We start from the raw sequence: 19,434 nt of genomic DNA, 5'->3' as shown, positions 1-19,434 counted from the left end.
CAGGAAATTATTACATAACACTGGAAATACTAATCACTATTGACGAGACACAGAGAAGGTGCCCACTCTTGTAGGATGTCCTTTGTTATATACAGTCACATTTTATCCAACAAACCCTCCCCGCCCCGAGCAATTCTGTGTTTTCCCTCTTTGGAGATGATGGTCTGAGGCACATAGATATTACATTTGGGAACATTGAGCAAGTTGCTTAATCAGTGAGTGGCTGAGGTTCAAAGACAAGTATACCTAAGTCCCAGGGCAGGCCTCCAACCCCTGGCCACCTCTTCCTGCCTTGGAACATCTTCACACTCTGTACGGCAATGCTCAGCTTGAGTTTCTGTGTGACTTTGTATCTGCTGCTATCTGTGGACTGCTTCCTCCTGACTCTGGGATATTTTGCTGCTGCTCATCCTCTCCATGGCTGACTTGTGCTCACTCGGCTGGCTGCTCATCCCTGCTGTCAAAAGGCCACTGGCATCTACTTTCTATCAGGAAGTAACTACCAATTTAGTGATCAGACTTTATTATATGAGGTTGCAATATATCTTAATTTCAGAGATATTAAAGGAAAATAAAACAGAAACAAACAGAAATCACTGGAATAGGTGAGCTCTTGCAGTAAAATTCCAATTCATAATAAGGGTTGTTCCATGAGAATTTCTCCTGAATGAGAAATTGGAAGTGTTAAACACGATTCCTCTATAGCTTAAAGCTATCACAGTACATTTTAAAATAAAAGCTTGTGATTGGGGATGCAGAATCAGAAAACACATGGGAAACCAGTAATTCTCCCTTTGTTTTCATATTACTTACATTCCATGTTCTCAGTACTTACATACTAAGCATATATTACATTAATCCCCTACCGTAGGCTGATTATATTAATATAAGATGATTAATGATACTATAAACAAAAAAGAAAGAAATAACTTCTTGAACAATAGCGACATTTAGGATAATTTTGTGACTTTCTTTACTAATGTGATACATAAAACTGCATGTCCTTGCAATCTTTACAGGTTAATGATGTGAATTAGCTAGTTTGTGAATATAACCCATGACATCTCCACACTCTCTTAAGTGAGTTAATGGAATATTAAAATAAAAGCATTACAGTTGAAATCTGATCCTGATTTCTTATCCTAGTTACTATAGAAGGTACTTGTTTATTTTTATTAACAGTTTGTCTGTGTTGGTGGGAGCCCCAATAGAATGAAAGCATTTGCACTGTTCATGCACAAGGAGCTTGGGCTGGCAGAAGGTGGAGAAGACATTAAAGACATCTGTGCTGGAACTGACAGATACTGCATGTTCAAAACCGGGCCAGTGCTCTCCATCAGTGTAAGTGCACAGTGGTGGGTGTCAGCTGGTCCCTGCAGGATGGAGAACAGAGTGAGGATTTCTGCATACAATTCTTTTCCCCCTCTGATTAGCACTCTTCCATAATTACGCTGCGTGTCCAGGTATGATATCCATTACTGGAAAGAGTCTTTTGGGTACAGCATAGCGTGCAATGTTATTTGTAGCCACCATTTAGCTATTCAAGTTATGAAAAAGTGCTCAACACATTCACTCAAACTCCCTCCTTTGTATTTGTCACTGACTGATGCCACCCCATCCACCAGCAATGTTTTTTGTCTCTCTCTTTTATCTAGCTTTGGGAATGTTGAGTTTTTAGCGCATAGGGGCCAATTTTCAGGAGTACTAAAGCGGGACTTACACTAAAATAAGCTTTCTGAAAATCTGCTGATGCATTTCCAACAAGCCCTTGTGAATTACTCTTCCCTTATTTAGAATATGTTAACAATTCTGGACACACACAATGTCAAAAGCCCACCTGGAAGAGGAATGATTTAAAGTTTTAGGGAAGCTGCAGACCAGTCCGCTAAGTGGTGCCCCTTAGGAGGTATTGGTGTCTGCACATCCCTTTCACCTTTTCCAACTAGTCTCCTTGCACAGGGCAGGATTCTGAAGCAATGGCTATGTGTCCATCGCATGTATAGACACGACAGCCCTCCTAAGAGTCACAGGCAGGCAAGTCTGGAAACAAGGGGAGAGTCCTGCAGAGGAGGGACAATTCTATGCTGCTGATTTGTAACAGCACCCACACCAGGGACAGTCACCATGCACTGACCACTCAGATTGTCCATAGTACTCCGTGGTTGGGCCGGGGATTTAGCTCAGTGGTTCCGCCTGTCTTGCAAGCGCAAAGACCCAAATTCGATTCCCGGTACCAAAAAAAAAAGTAACTCAGTGGTGATCATGACTGGAAGCCTGGACCAACAAAGGAAAGAGCATACAGAACCAGTGTAGCAGCCAAGTTAGATCTCCCCTTTAGGCCAGGAGTGCCTGAAACCTTCTTTGGGCTCGAATGAGTTCATTCAATCAGTAATTGCAGACTATCTGCATTATTGTAAGGAAGCAGAGTGTCCTCTGAACGTGAAAAATCTTGTCTTGGTAACTTTTGCTGATCTCTCAAATTATAGCCATTTGTCCTTTTGTGAACTAGTAAATGAGGAAGAACAAAAAAGTAAGGTTTATATAAAAAAAATAGAACTACCATAAATGAGCAATAATGCTGCAGAGTAAGACATGAAAATGGCAGCAGACTAACACTGCTGTCCTGTCAGGAAAAAGGATTTGAAATATGTGCCAATCCAAGGATAGCCAATTAAAAATGGGCCTTGGTAGGTAGACAAAAGATTCCCTGTGGAAACCCCTTTGAAAATTCTTCCTCTCTGACAGCGGTCAAAGAGTGTGTCTGTGTGTCTGTGTGTCTGTGCGAGAGAGAGAGAGAGAGAGAGAGAGAATAACTTTAACAGAAACATGAGTTCATTTGTCATTTTATCACTATGTTGCAAAATAGGTGTTAATAATACACTTATCAAGTATCTGATTTAGGAAGTACCTAATAGATCACACAATAATCCACCATCTTAATTTTTTTCATTGAGTTTATTGGTACTTTTTAGATATGTAGTACAATTACATTCATCATTGGGATCTTGTACCTTTACATGACAAATCTTGGTTCTCATTTTTTCTCCATACCCCATCATCAACTTATAGTTCAGAAAATTACCTTTAGTTTATTCATTAGTTGCAAAGCCAGTGCCAACATCCCAAACTCATTAATTTTGAGGGTAGAAATCAATTCAGGTTTGATTCCTGGCTTCAGAAGGTTTATCATACATTCAGAAATGAGGATATATTGGTTGTCCAAAAATGGTGAAGCCAGAGGTTCAGAGCTTTCATTGTTTAATATTCTTGATGTTGAGAAGGAAGGAACTTGGGTGAAGACATGATGGGCACAGCTCCAGTGGTTTTGCCAAGTCTACTCTGTGCCCGAGAGTAGAATACATAGTGGAACCATTTGACTCTCTACTCAAGTGAGGAATGAAGTATCCACTAATATGAAGCTGGGACCTAGTTTTCACAAATATCGGTAGAGAAGGCCTTTCTAAAGAACTATTAGAACGTAGTACAATCACCAAGAGTTGATAAATCCTCTGACCTTGTGTTGATCCCTAGTCTGGTGACATTGATTCTACTGTTCAAAATGCTGAAGAAAACCAGAATTACTCTCATAAGCTATAGCAACTCACCCACATGTTCAGTATAAGCTGCAAATTCGTATGTGGAAATCTTACCACATTTCTCCCCTAGAACTTCTCAATAATCACACAGAATTAGCAGTTAGTGGACAAGGCCACATGGGAACAATGAAATGGTTCTATTCTTTGACTTATTATGTTGGAGAAGCACTGGAAACATGGCAGCCAAAATTGTGTTTCCTCTGAAATAAGTCAGTTGTACAAAAGCTCTTTACACAGGAGTGTTGACAAGAACTCCTTGGTGAGATCAGAAATGGTAGTGCCCTGACACCCCCGTATACCACACAGTCTCTACCTTCTGCTCTTGACAATGAGGGCTGAGCTTGGTTTAACTGGCAATGAGATGCCTGTCTTTGATCCTCACAGATGGACACATCCATCAATGTGTCATGTATGTGTCAGTTAGAGATGACTTACATCTTCCTCAGTGTTGGCAAAGTTGTTAACTTGTAATGAAGGAAGAAAATATGTCCTGTTCCCAAATCTATTTGTGTGATGTATAATGACTTTCTCTTTTCTCTCAATAGCATGGGATGGGAGTCCCCTCCATTTCTATTATGCTTCATGAACTTATCAAATTACTACATCACGCACGGTGCTGTGACGTTACTATTATCAGAATTGGTACATCGGGGGGAATAGGTGAGATGGATTGATTTCTCCTGTTAAAATTGAGTTACATACATACTTGAATTCATTCAAAGTACACCAACATATAGCCCAGCAGAAACCAAGATGCACTAAAAAGTATTAGGAGGCTGGACCTGAGGAAATGTAAGGAAATCTACTCACATTGCCCTTTTCTTTTCTTTTTTTCCCCCCCATGGAAAGCTGGAGGGAGAGATATTGCTGCTTAATCCCCAAACTGTCTCAGATGTGCATACAGAGATGAATAGAAAAGTGCTAGAAAATATTTTAAGGGTAAGAGTAAGTTTTGAAGTTTGGAAATTTAGCAAGTGATAGAAGCACGTTCAAGTAGATAAGTTACAAAGATTCACCTGCTGTATCAGCTAAGTAAGCAGACTTCACAGCTCCTAGGAAACCATTGCTTTTGGCTCATCTCATTGACCACATAGCTCTCTTGGCTGTATCTTTTCCTCATCAGTACCCCAGAAAGAGATTAGGAGGAGCTTTTTAGAGAAGGTCAATTGGTCCTTCCTAACATTTCCCCAGATCCTCCCAAGTCCTCTCTTCCTTGGTGGGTCAAGTAGCTGTCAAGGGCCCTCATTTATGCTTCCAGATTGTGCTGAGATAAAGTATTGAGGAAACCTCTCCTCCCTCACCTCTCTTAAAGAACAGGCCTCCTCAGGGAGCAATTTTATTGTGTCCCCAAATACAAGTACAAATAGGTCACTATGACTGGAAAGTTTTGGTTGACAGACTGACAAGACTAAATGGGCATTAGTCAAAAGGTTGAGAATTTGAAATAGAAATGACATTAAAATTACACATCTTTGGAAGAAAAGACCTCAGAAATCTAAAGAAGAAAAAGAAAAAGAAAACCCTAGTGAAGTGATATGTCCGGTGACACAGTCATTAAAATCAGCCATGTTTCCCTAAAATCAGGCAGTGATTCAGGAATAAAATACAGCCAAGGTCCATTACATATGCAAGAAAGGAAAAGCGTGGATGCCCATTCAGAGTGAAAGGAAAATGTAAGCAATTAGTGTTAGATAAGACTCCATCTAGACTGTAGCTAACCCACTTAGTACTTTAATAGGGAAGAGCGCCTCTGGGAATGAAATGCATAGCTCTGTTATTAAATTGTCTCATAGTACATGGGTTATGGTGTACAAATATCAGTTTTCATAGCTCACATCTATACATGGCACCACCTTGACTGCTGCAGTTCCCACTTGGTATCCATGAGTGTCCAGCGTGGATATGCTACTCTGGGGACTGTTCAGCTCATGGCCATGGTCTTTAAATTCATGGCAACATTATCCACACTGCACACAGACAGAAACAAATCACAATGAAGTCCTATGAATAGGCCTTAATAATAAATTAATCTACAGTGCTGGTGTGAACATATCCATTTTTAAAGTTATATATTTATAATGAACTCTTTGCTTATAGGAAGAAAATACTAGTTTGTTTTGTTTTAAGCAGTATTGCATCTGGAGATGAAAGATGTATACACCTTTCTTTGCTGACATTCTCATTGCTTAAAAGAGTGAACAAACACTAATAAGGCACTTGATAAAATAATATTTGTTGGGGCTGGGGATTTAGCTCAGTAGTGCTGCCACTTGCTTGGCAAGTGCAAGGTCCTGAGTTACATCTCTGGTACCCCCCCCAAAATTGTCCCTTTGAAAAAATTGAACCATGAAATACATTCTTTAATACACATAAATATTAAGATGGCATGCAAGTGACATCATTTTATATGCACTTTCAACTTCCTTTTTTTTTTTGGTACCAGGGATCGAACTCAGGCCCTTGCACTTGTGAGGCAGGCACCAGAATCACTGAGCTAAATCCCCAGCCCTCAACTTCCTTTTCAGTTGCTTTCCTATTAGCATATTTTGAACGGGAACCACTTGTTTAGCTTAGGTAAGAAGTACTTGATCCTTTAAAGCTCTATTCAGAGGCCACCTTGGATCACTAGCTGGGTCTTCTAAAATCTTCTGTAATTAACTCTACTTTGATCAACATTGGAATTTATGTAACTCAGGTTTAGCTCTGTTATATAACAGGGATTGGCAAACTTTTCCTGCGAAGGGCCAGATAGTAAGTATTTTAGGCTTTGTGGACCATATGGTTTCTGTCACAACTTCTGGACTCAGCACAGTAGGTTGAAAACCACAAAGGACAGTATGTAGGTGAAAGTATGTGGCTGTGTTGCAATAAAACTGTATTTACAAAGACAGTTGGGATTTGGCTTGTGGATTGGAGTTTGCATATCTATTCTCTGTGGCACCTCTATAGCAGCATTTACTCATTCAAAACATTTCTATAGAGTAACTCCAGTGTGACAAGTAGAGTGCTAGACTGGTGAGATAGGAGTGAGTAAATATTGCTCTCACCGATGTAGCTAAGACCCTAGTTTCAATCACTAGTACTACACACACACACACACACACACACGCACACACACACTCGCGTGAGTGCGAGAGTTAAAACAGAGAGTCTATGGCATTCTAATCCTAGGAAGCATGCCATTAAATTAGGGTTTGAGTCACAGGTGGCCTGGGTAAATTTAATGTAACCAGTGTTGCCTTTTGTTTTTATATACGCATTGCTTTGGCTCTCCCTCCCTAGATTCACTTCCTGTTGAAGGAAGTGACTAAAGCTGCCACCTGAAAGATGAATTGGTATAAGTCTGAGGGAAAGCAGCAGGGCAGAGTAAGAGTTAGCAGAACATGGCTTCTCCAGTAAGCTGAGTCCCTTGAGTGAGCCAGACTCAGTAGCAGTGGAAGGTCAGCCAAGCAGCCTAATTTACATGGAGTCAGGGAGGAGACCGAGTGAATGTGACGAGAATCAAAAAGAAGAGAGGACTGAAAGAGATGCCAAGAAATTATAGTAATCAAGGAGTTGCAGAGAAGATTAAATATCAAGTAGTCACATCACTTTATGAAAGCTATTTGCTGGCAGCCTCATTTAGTTTATTCCTGACCTACTTTTTTCAAAATTAAGCCTCAAGACTAGTACTAATTTACATGCCCAAGAGTCATGTTTGTCTTGAAATCTAAACCCTATCACTTTCTAAATGTGAATCTAGAAAGACAGCAAGTAGAAATGCCTGTCCTGAATGTTATCTAATTGCATTTGGAAAAGAAAATAATATTAAAGAAGAAAACAGAGAGAGCCTTTAGCAACTAGCCTTAACTAATATGGAAAAATAGTTATTACTATGTGTCACAAAAGTAAGCTTTCAATGATATTCTTCCCTAATACTTATTTGTTATCACTTGACAGGGATTGCACCTGGATCTGTTGTAATAACAGATACAGCTGTAGACTCCTTCTTCAAGCCCCAGTTTCAGCAGGTAATTTTGGACAACGTTGTCACTCGAAGTACTGAACTTGACAAGGAGCTGGCTGAAGAACTATTCAACTGCAGCAAAAGAGTTCCCAACTTCCCAACCCTCATTGGACATACAATGTGTACCTATGATTTTTATGAAGGTGAGAATAATTCATAAACAGTCAAGGCAACAGAAAAGCAATTTTGTTATTGAAACCTACAATTTATATAAAAACTATACTTTCAAAAATTAATAGAGATGGACTAAAAAAGGAATTGCCACAGCCTTTTCACTTACTAAGCATACCAACATAAGGATGTAATAAATAGAGAGAAACATGCAGAATAAATTTATATTGAGTAAATTTAATCCTACAAGAGCAAATCAACTACTAAAATGCAATTAGTGATGTTGACAAAATCTTATCTCTGTCCATGCGTTTAGCTGAAATTGATGACTCCAGGGGAAGGGAGATAAGCTGGTTCTGTTTTTGCTATTCACCTGTATCTCAGAAAGAATCTAATACCCAGGCAAGGATGGAGACCAGGAAATGGGAGAAAATGTTCAGAGGAACAAATCCCACAGGAATGGAGTGGTCTTAGCACTGTGCTTTTGTCTCAGTACGAGTAAAAGGTCCCCATGCCAAGATTACAGACAAATTAAAGGTGACTGCCAAGCATCATCTCTTGTTCCAAGGGATGAGGGGCAAGGAAAACAAGCAAGCAAGCAAGCAAAACCATTTAAGGACAGACTCTGCTAATTTCAGAAGAAAGAATTATCATGGGGTTGACCCCACACTGTGGAGAGCATTCAGGAAATGTTTTAGTGTAGTTTTATTCAAATCATATTATTTCATGACTTAATTATAAATAACTTTCATATTCCCACTGGATCAAACTTTGGGTATTACTGCGAATTTTTAAAAATTATATATTGAGGCCAGGGATTTAGCTCAGTGGCATTGCACCTGCCTTGTAGGCACAAGGTCCTGAGTTCAATCCCTGGTACCATACACACACACACACACACACACACACACACACACACACACAAACGAATTATGCACTGAGACAGGCTATATTATCTATACTTTATGCAGGACACTGATGGTGTTTAACCACATATTTGTTATAAAATAGCAGGGGTATTGGGTCTGACATGGATAAGACCCTTTCTCCTAGGCCACGGGCTGGCTGTCCCCTCATCTGGAGGGTCAGCTAGAATGATAGTTAAGACAGAGCTTGCAAATGGCAGCCTTTGGAGTCAGTACTTTTTTGACTTCTTACTCATGGCCAGCCTGGCATGCTCTGGCACATGCCTGGGCCACACGTTCTGGGATCAGGTGGGGCTACTTGCATCATACCAAGCCCACCCTGTGCTTGGCTCCTGGCATATGTGAGTTTGAATCAGTTTAAATAACACCGTTTGTCATGGGACAATTAGCAAATAGGAAGAAAAGGACCAAAGGTGTAGGGACAGTGAGAAGGATGGGGAAGGGGGAATAAGGGAAAAGGAAAAAAATATGAGAAAATGTAAAAATGGAATTAAAGTGTTTGAAGGGGGGGAGGGAAGGGGAGGGTGAAGAGAGGGTGGGGACAGGAGAAAAAATGAGAAACAAGACCTGGCATGTAAAGGTACAAGATCCCAGTAATGAATGTAACTGTACTGTCTACTTAGAATGCACCAATCAATTCAATTTAAAAATAAATAAATAAATAAATAACCCCATTTGAGGTATTGTCAGGCAGTTTTCAGAGGAAGAGAAAGAACAGGGAGAGGCTGATGGCGAGGGTGGAAACAACCTGAAAGCGACAGAGGTCAGGGAAAGAAAAGAGAAGGCTCTAAATGGATTGCACATAATGTGTGATGGTGGGGTGTTATCAGCCCATCTGCTTCAAGCTGGGCTCTCCTAGGAGTGGAGAGAGGGTCAAGGTCCGCTTTCTGGGTGTGCACCTCCTCTGTCCCCACCACTTGATGCTGGTGAAATGAATGACATGAGAACTGGGAAGCATCTAGAGAGGAGCATGTGGCTCACTGGCTGAGGAGAGCGTGAAGGGAAGAAGGCAGGCACTCTGGTCTCCTGCCCTGGTTGTCACTCGTGACGGCCATGTGGAGAGCTGCAGTGTCCAGACTCTCCTCCCAACCCTCGCTTCCCTTAGGCGCCTCACCGAGGGTGAAGCCTCCTCTTCTCCCCCACACCTCCACCTGGGCCACGCCCATCACTAGGGCAGCCTGAGGATCTCCTCAAAGGACAGCTCAGTTCTTTCAGGAACACCCAGTCCCCAGTGTCCCTGGACACAGTGATGACTGCTACCACCACTCACTGATCGGTCCCTGGCAGCATACACTCAGCCCTAGGTAAGGGACGCTGCAGCAGGTACAGCCGTGCTCCACAGTCCTCTGGTCAGAAGATCCGGTACCAGTCTTATCCCTCCTTAGGAGTAGGCTCGAGTGAGGTCGCTACATGATCTCCATTCTCTTTTAGGCCAAGGTCGACTCGACGGAGCATTGTGTGCTTTTTCTAGAGAAAACAAGTTAGATTACTTGAAGAGAGCATATGAAGCTGGTGTCAGGAATATTGAAATGGAATCTACAGTATTTGCAGCCATGTGTGGACTCTGTGGTCTAAAAGGTGAGCCCAAGGGTCTCATTCTTCTCTTTCATGAAGCTATTTCCACTCAAGAATGAGGGGTCCAGTTATATATTACTTTGGGTTGAATGCATGCTTTATACTTGTATTTGACGTACATTATGTCATAAGATTTTGTGAATGGACAGAACTAATATATGCACATGAGGAAACCAAGCCTCAAGGGTCAAAGAGAATTGCCTGAAGGCACCACCTATTGACGACATATCCAGGCCTCCACAGCAAGTTTAGCTTTCTTCATCCTGGTAGTGACTGATATCTTCTATTACAATTGAATTTACTGAGACAGGATGCAAATGAGATCGTCCTAAAATAGCCCATCAATTTTAATTAGCATAGTCAGGGGAGGATGGGTGGAGAAGGTGGCATTTGGGAAAATGTTGCATGGATATCTAGGGAAGCCCATTTTGCTAAGTGTAAGCTTAAGGCCACAAGGCAAGAGATGCAGGTTATGTTAGAGGCACAAAGAGGAGACCAGAGCACGTAGAGGAGCAGCAGCAATGAAGAATGGCAGAAGGGTTGCAGATTGTGCTACTGTTCATTGTGAGAACTGTGACTTTAACTCTGAATGAAGCCAGGAGCCTCCCAAGGACTATGAATAAAGAAGCGATCAGATCAGATGTGCATTTAAATGTTCACCCTGGCTGCTGAGTGGGGAAGAACCTAATGGGGCCCAGGGTAGAAATGGGGAGAAGAATAAGAAGGCGAATGTAGCAGCCCAGTGGGAGACGATGGCTGTGGAGTTTGTGAGCAACCCAAAGACAAATCCATTGATACTTTGACATAACTTGCAGTGAATTTTGGGAGAAACTCAGGAGTTCAGAATGACTTCCAAATTTACAGCCAGAACACCTGGAAGGATGAGGTTATAATTGGAACAGAAGAAATGTAGGTGAGAAGCAGGGAGTCGCACTATCCAAATGGAGGCCCTGTAAGTAGGTAGACTTAGGAGTTTGGAATTCAGGTGAGGATTTGGACTGGAGGAATAAGATTGTAAGTTAAAACATATAGGTGGCATTTAAAGCCATGCAATGGACAAGGAGGAAGCATACAGAAGACACTATTAACCAGAAGTCCTTGGTTAAGCATTAAAAGCCAGTGAAAGTGAGGGAGATCCCAGAAGACTGGCCTGTGATGTCAGTAGTACACAACAAGAGGGTAGCATCCTGCTACCAAGATTAAAAAAAAAAGGTTTTTGAATGAAGCCACAAAAAAACAATAGCATAGTAATGCTTCCTTTTATTTTAAGTGATGTTTGAATTGTAGTATTTGTCCTCATAGTCAATCAATTTTACCATACACCGTACAAATAAAATGTGTGTGGTAGCACTTCTGAGAATACATTTTAAAAATAGTTATGGTTCATAAGAAGAGATTAATTGTAAAATCACTATCCTTAACTACGTTAGTCTCAGGATGTGTGAACAAGCAAAGGTATACCACATGAGTAAAGAAAAAGGAATTCATCATTGTTCTTTATAGAAGGTCATGGTTAGCATCCCCATGCAGAGAAACAACAGCATCTGCTTTTCTTGCTGTGAGTTAGTGAGAGTGGCTGCTTGACCACTTCATCAGCGCACAGCCTGCAGAACACCTGGATTCAGATACTTCTGGCCCGGAAAGGCCTCCTCACATTTCTTCATTATAGAAACAAGTGATCACTTGAGTCACATGGAAGTGGAGATGGAAATGTAAATCAGCAGAATCTGGTAACCACTTTAGTGAAACATAAAATGCTGAATTATCAACGTGCTGCCAGGGGTCAGTGTGGAGGTGGCTATCAGCCCTTCCTCAGGGAAACCAAAGAGAGTTGCAGGCTGGAGAACCAAGGACATGAATCTTTCTTTCTTTGGAATTTTGCAGAAACCTTAGAGAAGTTATTCCCTACTGAGAGCTTTTCTGTCCTTGGTACAAATCTTTGTGACCTTGGTGTTCCTGCTAGCTGCAGGTGCCTCTCTCTGATGCTTTCCTCTGCCTTCCCGTGATTCTGCCCCTTGCTGCATTTCCTTTTTGCTGCTTCTGCTGAAGCTGCTGGTAGCTGATGTCAGCCTGAAAATAGCTCTCTTCCAGGTACTACTTGGCCTTTTCATGGAGCAGACCCCTTCTGGGTTGCTAACATTCACATTAAAGGTAGCATCCAAACCTCTATAATTTGGTAGTTCTTGAGAATATTTATGTTGAGATTTCTTCATGGTGACAGGGGTTATTTACCTCCCTCAGACATCTCTGTCTTTTGTTTTTTTGTTTTGTTTTTGTACCGGGGACCGAACTCAGGACCTTGTGCTTGCAAGGCAGGTAGCAGAAACTGCCTGCTAAATTAGTGGCCCAGACATCTCTGTTTTAAAAGGCAGATTCCTGGTACACTGCAACCCGGAAGATCAGCCATCAAGTTCTCAGACAAAAGACCCATGCTTGGGTTTCTACCATCTTTGATTACCACTTCATAACATCATTTCCCCACAGCAATGAGGCTGGAGAGATGGCATCTGGCACCTTTTGATTTTAACTCAATTACAGTCCTTTCTTTGTGAGCCAAAAAAGCTCACCTTAGGGAGGGGCTGAGGGTGAATTCATAAACAGCTGCTGAGATAGAGAAAGTTAGACAAGGGAGTAATCTACCTGGAAAAAAAGATGTCACATAGCACCAAGAGCTCAGCGCCCATTGCTGCCTTTAGCTTCCAAAACTTGCCTCCACCTTTAACCCATTCTCTGATACTGTTAGTAGTGGACCCCCCAACCGTGCTTCTCCAGGCAGCCTTCTCTGATGACCTTCTCCATCGCTTTAATACTACCAGATGACAGAAATCAATCTGAATTCCTACCGAGGTAGTAGCTGATAGTTTCAATTTATACACAACAACATCTTTTATAAATAAGAGTCTTGTGAGGACCCATTGTCCTAATTCAGAGGAATAGCTCACAGAGTTTGGACCAATGAAGAAACTGATCTTTCTGTATCTGCCTGGTACAGGGGGATCTCAGGTCCATGATCTGCCTCTTTTCTCTACAGTTAATGTCTGATCTCACCATAAATCTCACTCCTTCAGGGAAGTCTTGTGTCATCATCCAAACCTATTCACTCATACTCGTGTCCTTCTGTTTTATTTCCCCGCATCACATTTACCACTATTGATTTTATTTCTGCTTTGTTTATACATTTACTTGTATTTTAATGTATGCCTATTAATGTATAAAGGCATACATTTCTTCTCTCTCTCCACTAGGGTAGAAGTACCATAAGACTGGGGACTTTGCTTGTAGTAGCTCTACCCTCAGGACTTGGAATAATGTCTGCAAACTGGGGACTCAATAAATATGTGTCAACTTGATGAATGAGAAGAATGGCTGCTAGACTTTTGGCCGTGGAAAAATGGCCATGGCAAATTAGGCCTCCATTCCCCAGCCATATTAGTGTTTTGGAATTGTCTGAAAAACAGGAGTGCTTCCTAACTGTCCCAAAAGGTCAAGCTTTCTCTTTCTCTTTATAGATACTTCTTTTACTATAGCTGCAATCCCTTGGCCTTATCATATTCAATAGTTGCACAGACTTCCTGGAATAGGGCCACGAGCCCTCATAAATCACTGTTCCTCTACTGATCTTATTATCCAGAGCAAGAGTATTAGGAACTCAGGGCTGCTTTAACAATGATTTGGGTGAAGAGAAATAGTGGAATTTACCAAATTATTCTATATCAAAAAGCCAAACCTTTAGAATAGTATAAAGCTGTACAACAGAAACACTATATAGTGCATTTATTTATCGTTTTATAGTATGCACATATCTGCCCTTTTCTTAAAGCAAAATTTACTTTTATTAAACCCATTTCCGATTAAAGATGACAATCCTCTTGCACTATAACCTTGTGATAAGTATATTCAATTTACCTCCATTTTTAAAGACAGTGCTGCCTTTTGACATGCACTTGTGTGGTAATATAAAAAACGTAATATTTGTTGAAGATTAGGTTCCATTTAAATCCTCTTCACCATCATCAGTTGTTTGCTACTCACAGTGGCTTTTCTTTAAAGGAAAAGTTCAGTGTTATTTCTTTTAACAGATACTTGTAACTTTGGAGACATATTCAGTCTTCATAATATTACTTTACAACTGTTCAATAAAAGCAAGCAGAAGTTTGACTTTAATTCTATTTTTATACTCTTCTACTGTCCCCAGCAATGAAGAATATCAGGCTTTGGAAACTGCCTGCTGATCATTGATAAAGTAAAACAGATTTAACAACAAAAATGAAAGGCTATGGTAAATTTGGAGCAGAAGTGCTTCTTAACCCTAAAAAGAAGATAAATCAGGATTTAGAAAAATTATTATGGAAGGGTATGAGGCCACCAATTACATCCCCCTTCACCACACAAGATAAAAAAAAAAAGAAAGAAACTATGACTCAGAGATGTTAGATAATTTTCTCACCTTTCATGACGGAGAAATAGCTGAATCGGATTTGGGACTCAGCTCAGACTGAGGCCCCTTTGCACTATCCTGTGCTGCTTCTTGCCGACAGCCTCTCTGTGCAGGCACAAGGTTTGTTGTCTCACCCAGAAGAACCAGAATATGCATCAAGTCACTGAAGATTCATCCATTCCCAATGTTGTGAACATTTAGTTGCACAACATCACCAAGAAAACCCAAGGGCTGATCATGTTCCAAGAGTTACCCAATAAAAATGTAATTCAATAAAAATGTCATCCGGATAGTCATTACTTTGTCAAGAAAGCCAGTCCTTGTATCTGGAAAATCAGGTGTAAATAATAAATAATCCACCTATTACTTTATGATTTTTTTAAAATTGACACATAATGATTATTATAGGATACAGTGTGAAATTTTAATACATGTGTGACTGTATAATGGTCAAATCAGGGTAATTAGTCTATTCATGATATTTGTTATTTCTTTGTGGTGAAACATTCAAAATCTGCCTTTTATGTTTTTCACTCATTACTTTTACAGACAAGATTTTAAAAAATATTTGGTGTTGTCCTGCTTTATAAGATCTTTCACATTTTTAATCAAAGTCAGTGTCTTGAGTTTTGTTTGATTCACTTAAATTCTACTGTGATAACCTGTAAGCTGATTGCTGTAGTTTAAACCTAGAGTCCCCCTCAAAGCGTCACACATTCATAGGTGGGGCTCAGTGGAAGTGACTGGATCAAGGAGCTGTGATCCTCATCCATGGCTTAGTCTGCTGATGAGTCTATAGCTAACTGTGATGTTGGGAGGTGAAGTCTTGTCTGAGGATGTGGATCACTGGGGTTGTGGCCTGAAGAAATATCTCCCTCTCTTTTCCCTTAATCTCTCTGCTTCCTGTCTATGATCAGCCCTCTTCTGCTATGCCCTCTGCCATGCCACATGCCAGCCAACTATGAACTGAAACTTCTACAGATTGTGAGCCAAAATCAACTTTTCCTCCTTAAACTGTGGGTGTCAGGGATTGTGTCCCAGTGACAAGGGAAGTAGCATAGACACCAACCCTCCTTCCCCACTGTCAGTGTACTCACACATGAGAGCATCACTTAGGACCATTAATCCTATCTCCGTGTGGTTTCAGGGCTTTGGGGACCAGGGGCTTCCTAAAGTTACGCACACATTTTTATGTTTAGGCATATGTATGAAAAGAGGTTCCAATTAAAACTTTCATCAGATTCTCAAAGAGCCCATACATGGCCCCAAGGGGTTTTCAAATCCTGGGCGTTCATATTGCAGCTCAGGGGACATTAAAATCTGCATTCAGATCTGTGTTTTCGCATGCATTCCATCTTCAGGTCAGTTAGCTGACAAGCTTCTTGGTGACGACTTGGTCACTAAGTTCTCCTCCCTCCCCAGCTTCCACCTTCCATACCTAATCTGAGGATTATGGTAGCAGAGCTACCAGGTTTAATTTTGACACATTGTTTTGGGTAATTAGTCCCTTTTAATTGCTCATGGAAATAGTAATTTTAGGTGACAAAATTATTATATGCTGCTTGTTAATGGGATCTCTAGGGTCAAGAAAACACCACTGAGATTGCTTTTGCCTGTTATTTCCCACCTTTGACATTACCCTTGAAATCAAGAAAAGATGTTCAGTAAAGTTGGCTTCCACTCTGTGAAAAATACAGAGCACCAGTTTCCTTTCATCCTTCTGTCAAGTGAAGGATTAGAGAAGGACTTTCAACTTTTCTCTGCTACTGCCAGCCCATGTCAGGCTTCACAGACTTGCTGATCATTAATTTGAAAAGCTGAGGGAAGCTTCTAGCTTTTCCATTTGCCTGTTTACTTGTTCAGCCAAGTTGCTTTACAACTGAGTGAGTTTTGAATAAATAGAGTCCTAGGTGATGAAATGTTTGACTCAGCTCAAACTGAATATTCTCATTGCTTCATAGAATGTAAGGGTCACTTTGACCGATCGGATAGGACAGGTTCTCCTAATGGTTCACCATGTACTAGCTCAACAGAAGGGTGGATAGAAGGGAGGAAACTCTTCCTCAGCAGTTTAGGAAGCTGGAAATTTATTGCCTACTTGTTGAACAGTTGCATCATAATATCTTTATTTTACCCTTATTAAGCCTTCATTTTATCATCTGTCAAAAGAAGAGAAAAATAATACCTAGTTCATGGCACATCCATATGAGTTGGATATCTTAAGTCCTTAGCTTATGCTAAGAACAAAGCCAAACAAAGAGATTCATGAATCAGGAGAAAATATTTACACACATTATATTTGATAAGAGATTAATATCCAAAATACACAAGAAACTCATACAACTGAATAGCAAGAAAACAAAAAGCCTGATTTTAAAAATAGTCACAGGGCCCAAATAGACACTGCTACAAATGCCCAACAAAATATATTTTAAAATGCTCCACATTACTAATCATCAGGAAAATACAAATTAAAACCACAGTGTTATATCAATTCACAAATTGTTGGAATGGTTGTTACAAAAAGACGAGAGATAACAAGTATTGGAGAGCATGCACATTGTTGGTGGAAATACAAATTAGTACCTCCATTTTGAAAAATTGTAAATTAAAAAAACCAAAGACAGAATTACCATATGATCTAACAATCCTACTTCTGCATATATAATCAAAAGAATTGAAATCAATATGTCAAAGAGATATTTATATTCCCATTGATTGTACCATTATTTACAAGAGCAAAGCTATGGAATCAACCTAAGTGTCACAAGTAGACTGATCACTGAATGAAGAGAATGTGGTATATGTACAAAACAAAATCCTATTCAGCCTTAATGAAGAAGGTAATTTGGTCATTTGTGACAATGTGGATGAACCTAGAGGACATTACAGCAAGTGAAATCAGCTAAACACAGAAACATAAATATTACATGATCTAACATGTGGCGTCTAAAAAAAGTCAAACTCAGAGAAGTAGAGATTAGAATAGTGGTTACCAGAGGCTCGGGGTATGGCAGGGATGGGAAATGGAGAAATGCTGGTCAAAGAGTACAAAATTCTAGCTAGGTTAAAAAATTGGGGGAATCTATTGCACAACATAGTGATTATTGTTAACATATATTTCAAAATCTCTAAGAGTAGATTTTCAATGTTCTTATTACACGAAAAGACAATTATGTGAAGTGATGGATATGCTATTAGTTGCAGTGAGTTTTTCTACAATATACATATAGATATATCAAAATACCATACCATACTACTTAGCTATATACAATTATTATTCATCAGCTAAAAGTAGAATTTAAAAAGATAACCTGTACTCTTCTCACAGTACAAGTCTACCCAAGTCCAGATCTTACAAAGAAGTTTGAAGTAGAAGAGGAGATCATAATAAGGGGGGGACTATACTCATGTCCAACTCTATCTGTATGCCCTCAAAGCTTGTTAATGTAGACATATCCAATCCAACAGGTACTGACGTCATTTCTTAAATGATGCAGATGGAGATTATTTCAATTCAAAGTGCTTGGCACAGATTTCACGTAGATAACCACATTCCTTGAAATCAAAGATAGTGAAACTGATAATAAGGAATTTATATGGAGGCCAATTTTTTTGTTCTTTCCCCCTTTGCTTCTTACCTATTGTAGAATTTTATTCCCATTCTTTAGAAATTAAATGCTAATGTATTTTTTTTTCTTTCATGGAACTGGTTCTCATGTTTAAGCATTTCATTTCAGATCTTTTTTCTCAAGTTTCATGAGAATCAGTGCTCACCCTTCTTGGTATTTCCTGGGTCAGCCTTCCATCTCTCTTCTTATTTACTTTGCTCTTCAGCAAGGGCTGTAGCAGGAGAATTCAAACATTAAATAGAAGAGTGAAATGTCACCAGGGAATAATATCTAGCTCTCCTTGTGAGAAGAGCCTGCTCTAAGGACTGGAAATAAGATCAAAAGCTTCAGGTTATATGTCTCAAATGGCAAATATCTCATCTTATACCTATCTTGAACATGATGCTTTTCTGAATTTAAATCAAGCCGACGGTAGAGGAAAGGGGAAAGAGGAGAGTGCTCATAATATTTTCAATTACCTCATTTAAGTAAAAAGGCTGTTGTGGGATTCCATAGAAATGTGTATTATATAGAAGATGAGAAGGTTTTTCAAGTTGTTTTTACATTACAGGAAAAACGGCCTCACCTGCATGTGCTATGAACACTGGCATGTTAGGCTGCTCCTGTAGGAAAGAGAAACCCATTTACTTCAGTAATTGTGTTATTTTCTCTACTAGCTGCTGTGGTCTGTGTGACACTGCTTGACAGACTTGATTGCGATCAGATCAACTTGTCCCATGATGTTTTACTGGAGTATCAGCAACGGCCTCAGCACCTGATTTCAAACTTCATAAAAAAGAAGCTTGGACTTGATGACTAGACCGCATAACTTGGAGGTCCAATCCTCTTTTGCAAGTTAGTAGACTAAGTTGTAATGCTGAAGCCATGTATCATTTGTAGCATCTTCTGTTTTTCTTTTCTTTCTGCCCGGTGTGGGAGGTTGAATGCAGGGCCTCACACATGCTAAGCAAATGCTCCACCATTGAAATACAGTTCCAGCATTGTAACATTTTCAGATAGCTCTCATTCCCATGCTAAAAGCATAACAGGGAGATTAGATGAAATCCTTTCCTCTTAAAAACTGAATTTAGTGTAAGAAAAATTTAATACTCACATTAAATTACATTTTAGAATAAGTTAACTAAATCAGTCTAATAATTAAAATTTTAAA

General features: G+C 40.0%; 1 protein-coding gene across 2 annotated transcripts in view; it reads left to right on the top strand.

The window, feature by feature from the left end:
- The window catches only part of Upp2 (uridine phosphorylase 2), a 35,381-nt gene extending 16,298 nt beyond the window's left edge, over positions 1-19,083 (top strand). The window contains exons 3-7 of one of the 2 annotated variants that reach the window (XM_010606783.2): positions 1,183-1,341; positions 4,142-4,256; positions 7,536-7,745; positions 10,071-10,217; positions 18,941-19,083. In XM_010606783.2, the coding sequence (XP_010605085.1) occupies positions 1,183-1,341; positions 4,142-4,256; positions 7,536-7,745; positions 10,071-10,217; positions 18,941-19,083 (774 nt within the window). Of the gene's footprint in view, positions 1-1,182; positions 1,342-4,141; positions 4,257-7,535; positions 7,746-10,070; positions 10,218-14,409; positions 14,879-18,940 lie in introns of those variants that run through there. The other variant, XM_010606784.3, reaches the window with a different exon arrangement.
- Positions 19,084-19,434: the final 351 nt, after the last annotated feature.

The sequence above is a fragment of the Fukomys damarensis genome, unplaced genomic scaffold, assembly GCF_012274545.1.
Source record: "Fukomys damarensis isolate Sample0158 unplaced genomic scaffold, DMR_v1.0_HiC HiC_scaffold_26, whole genome shotgun sequence".
In the NCBI taxonomy this organism is placed as follows: domain Eukaryota; kingdom Metazoa; phylum Chordata; class Mammalia; order Rodentia; family Bathyergidae; genus Fukomys; species Fukomys damarensis.
This window is presented reverse-complemented; position numbering and strand designations above follow the sequence as displayed.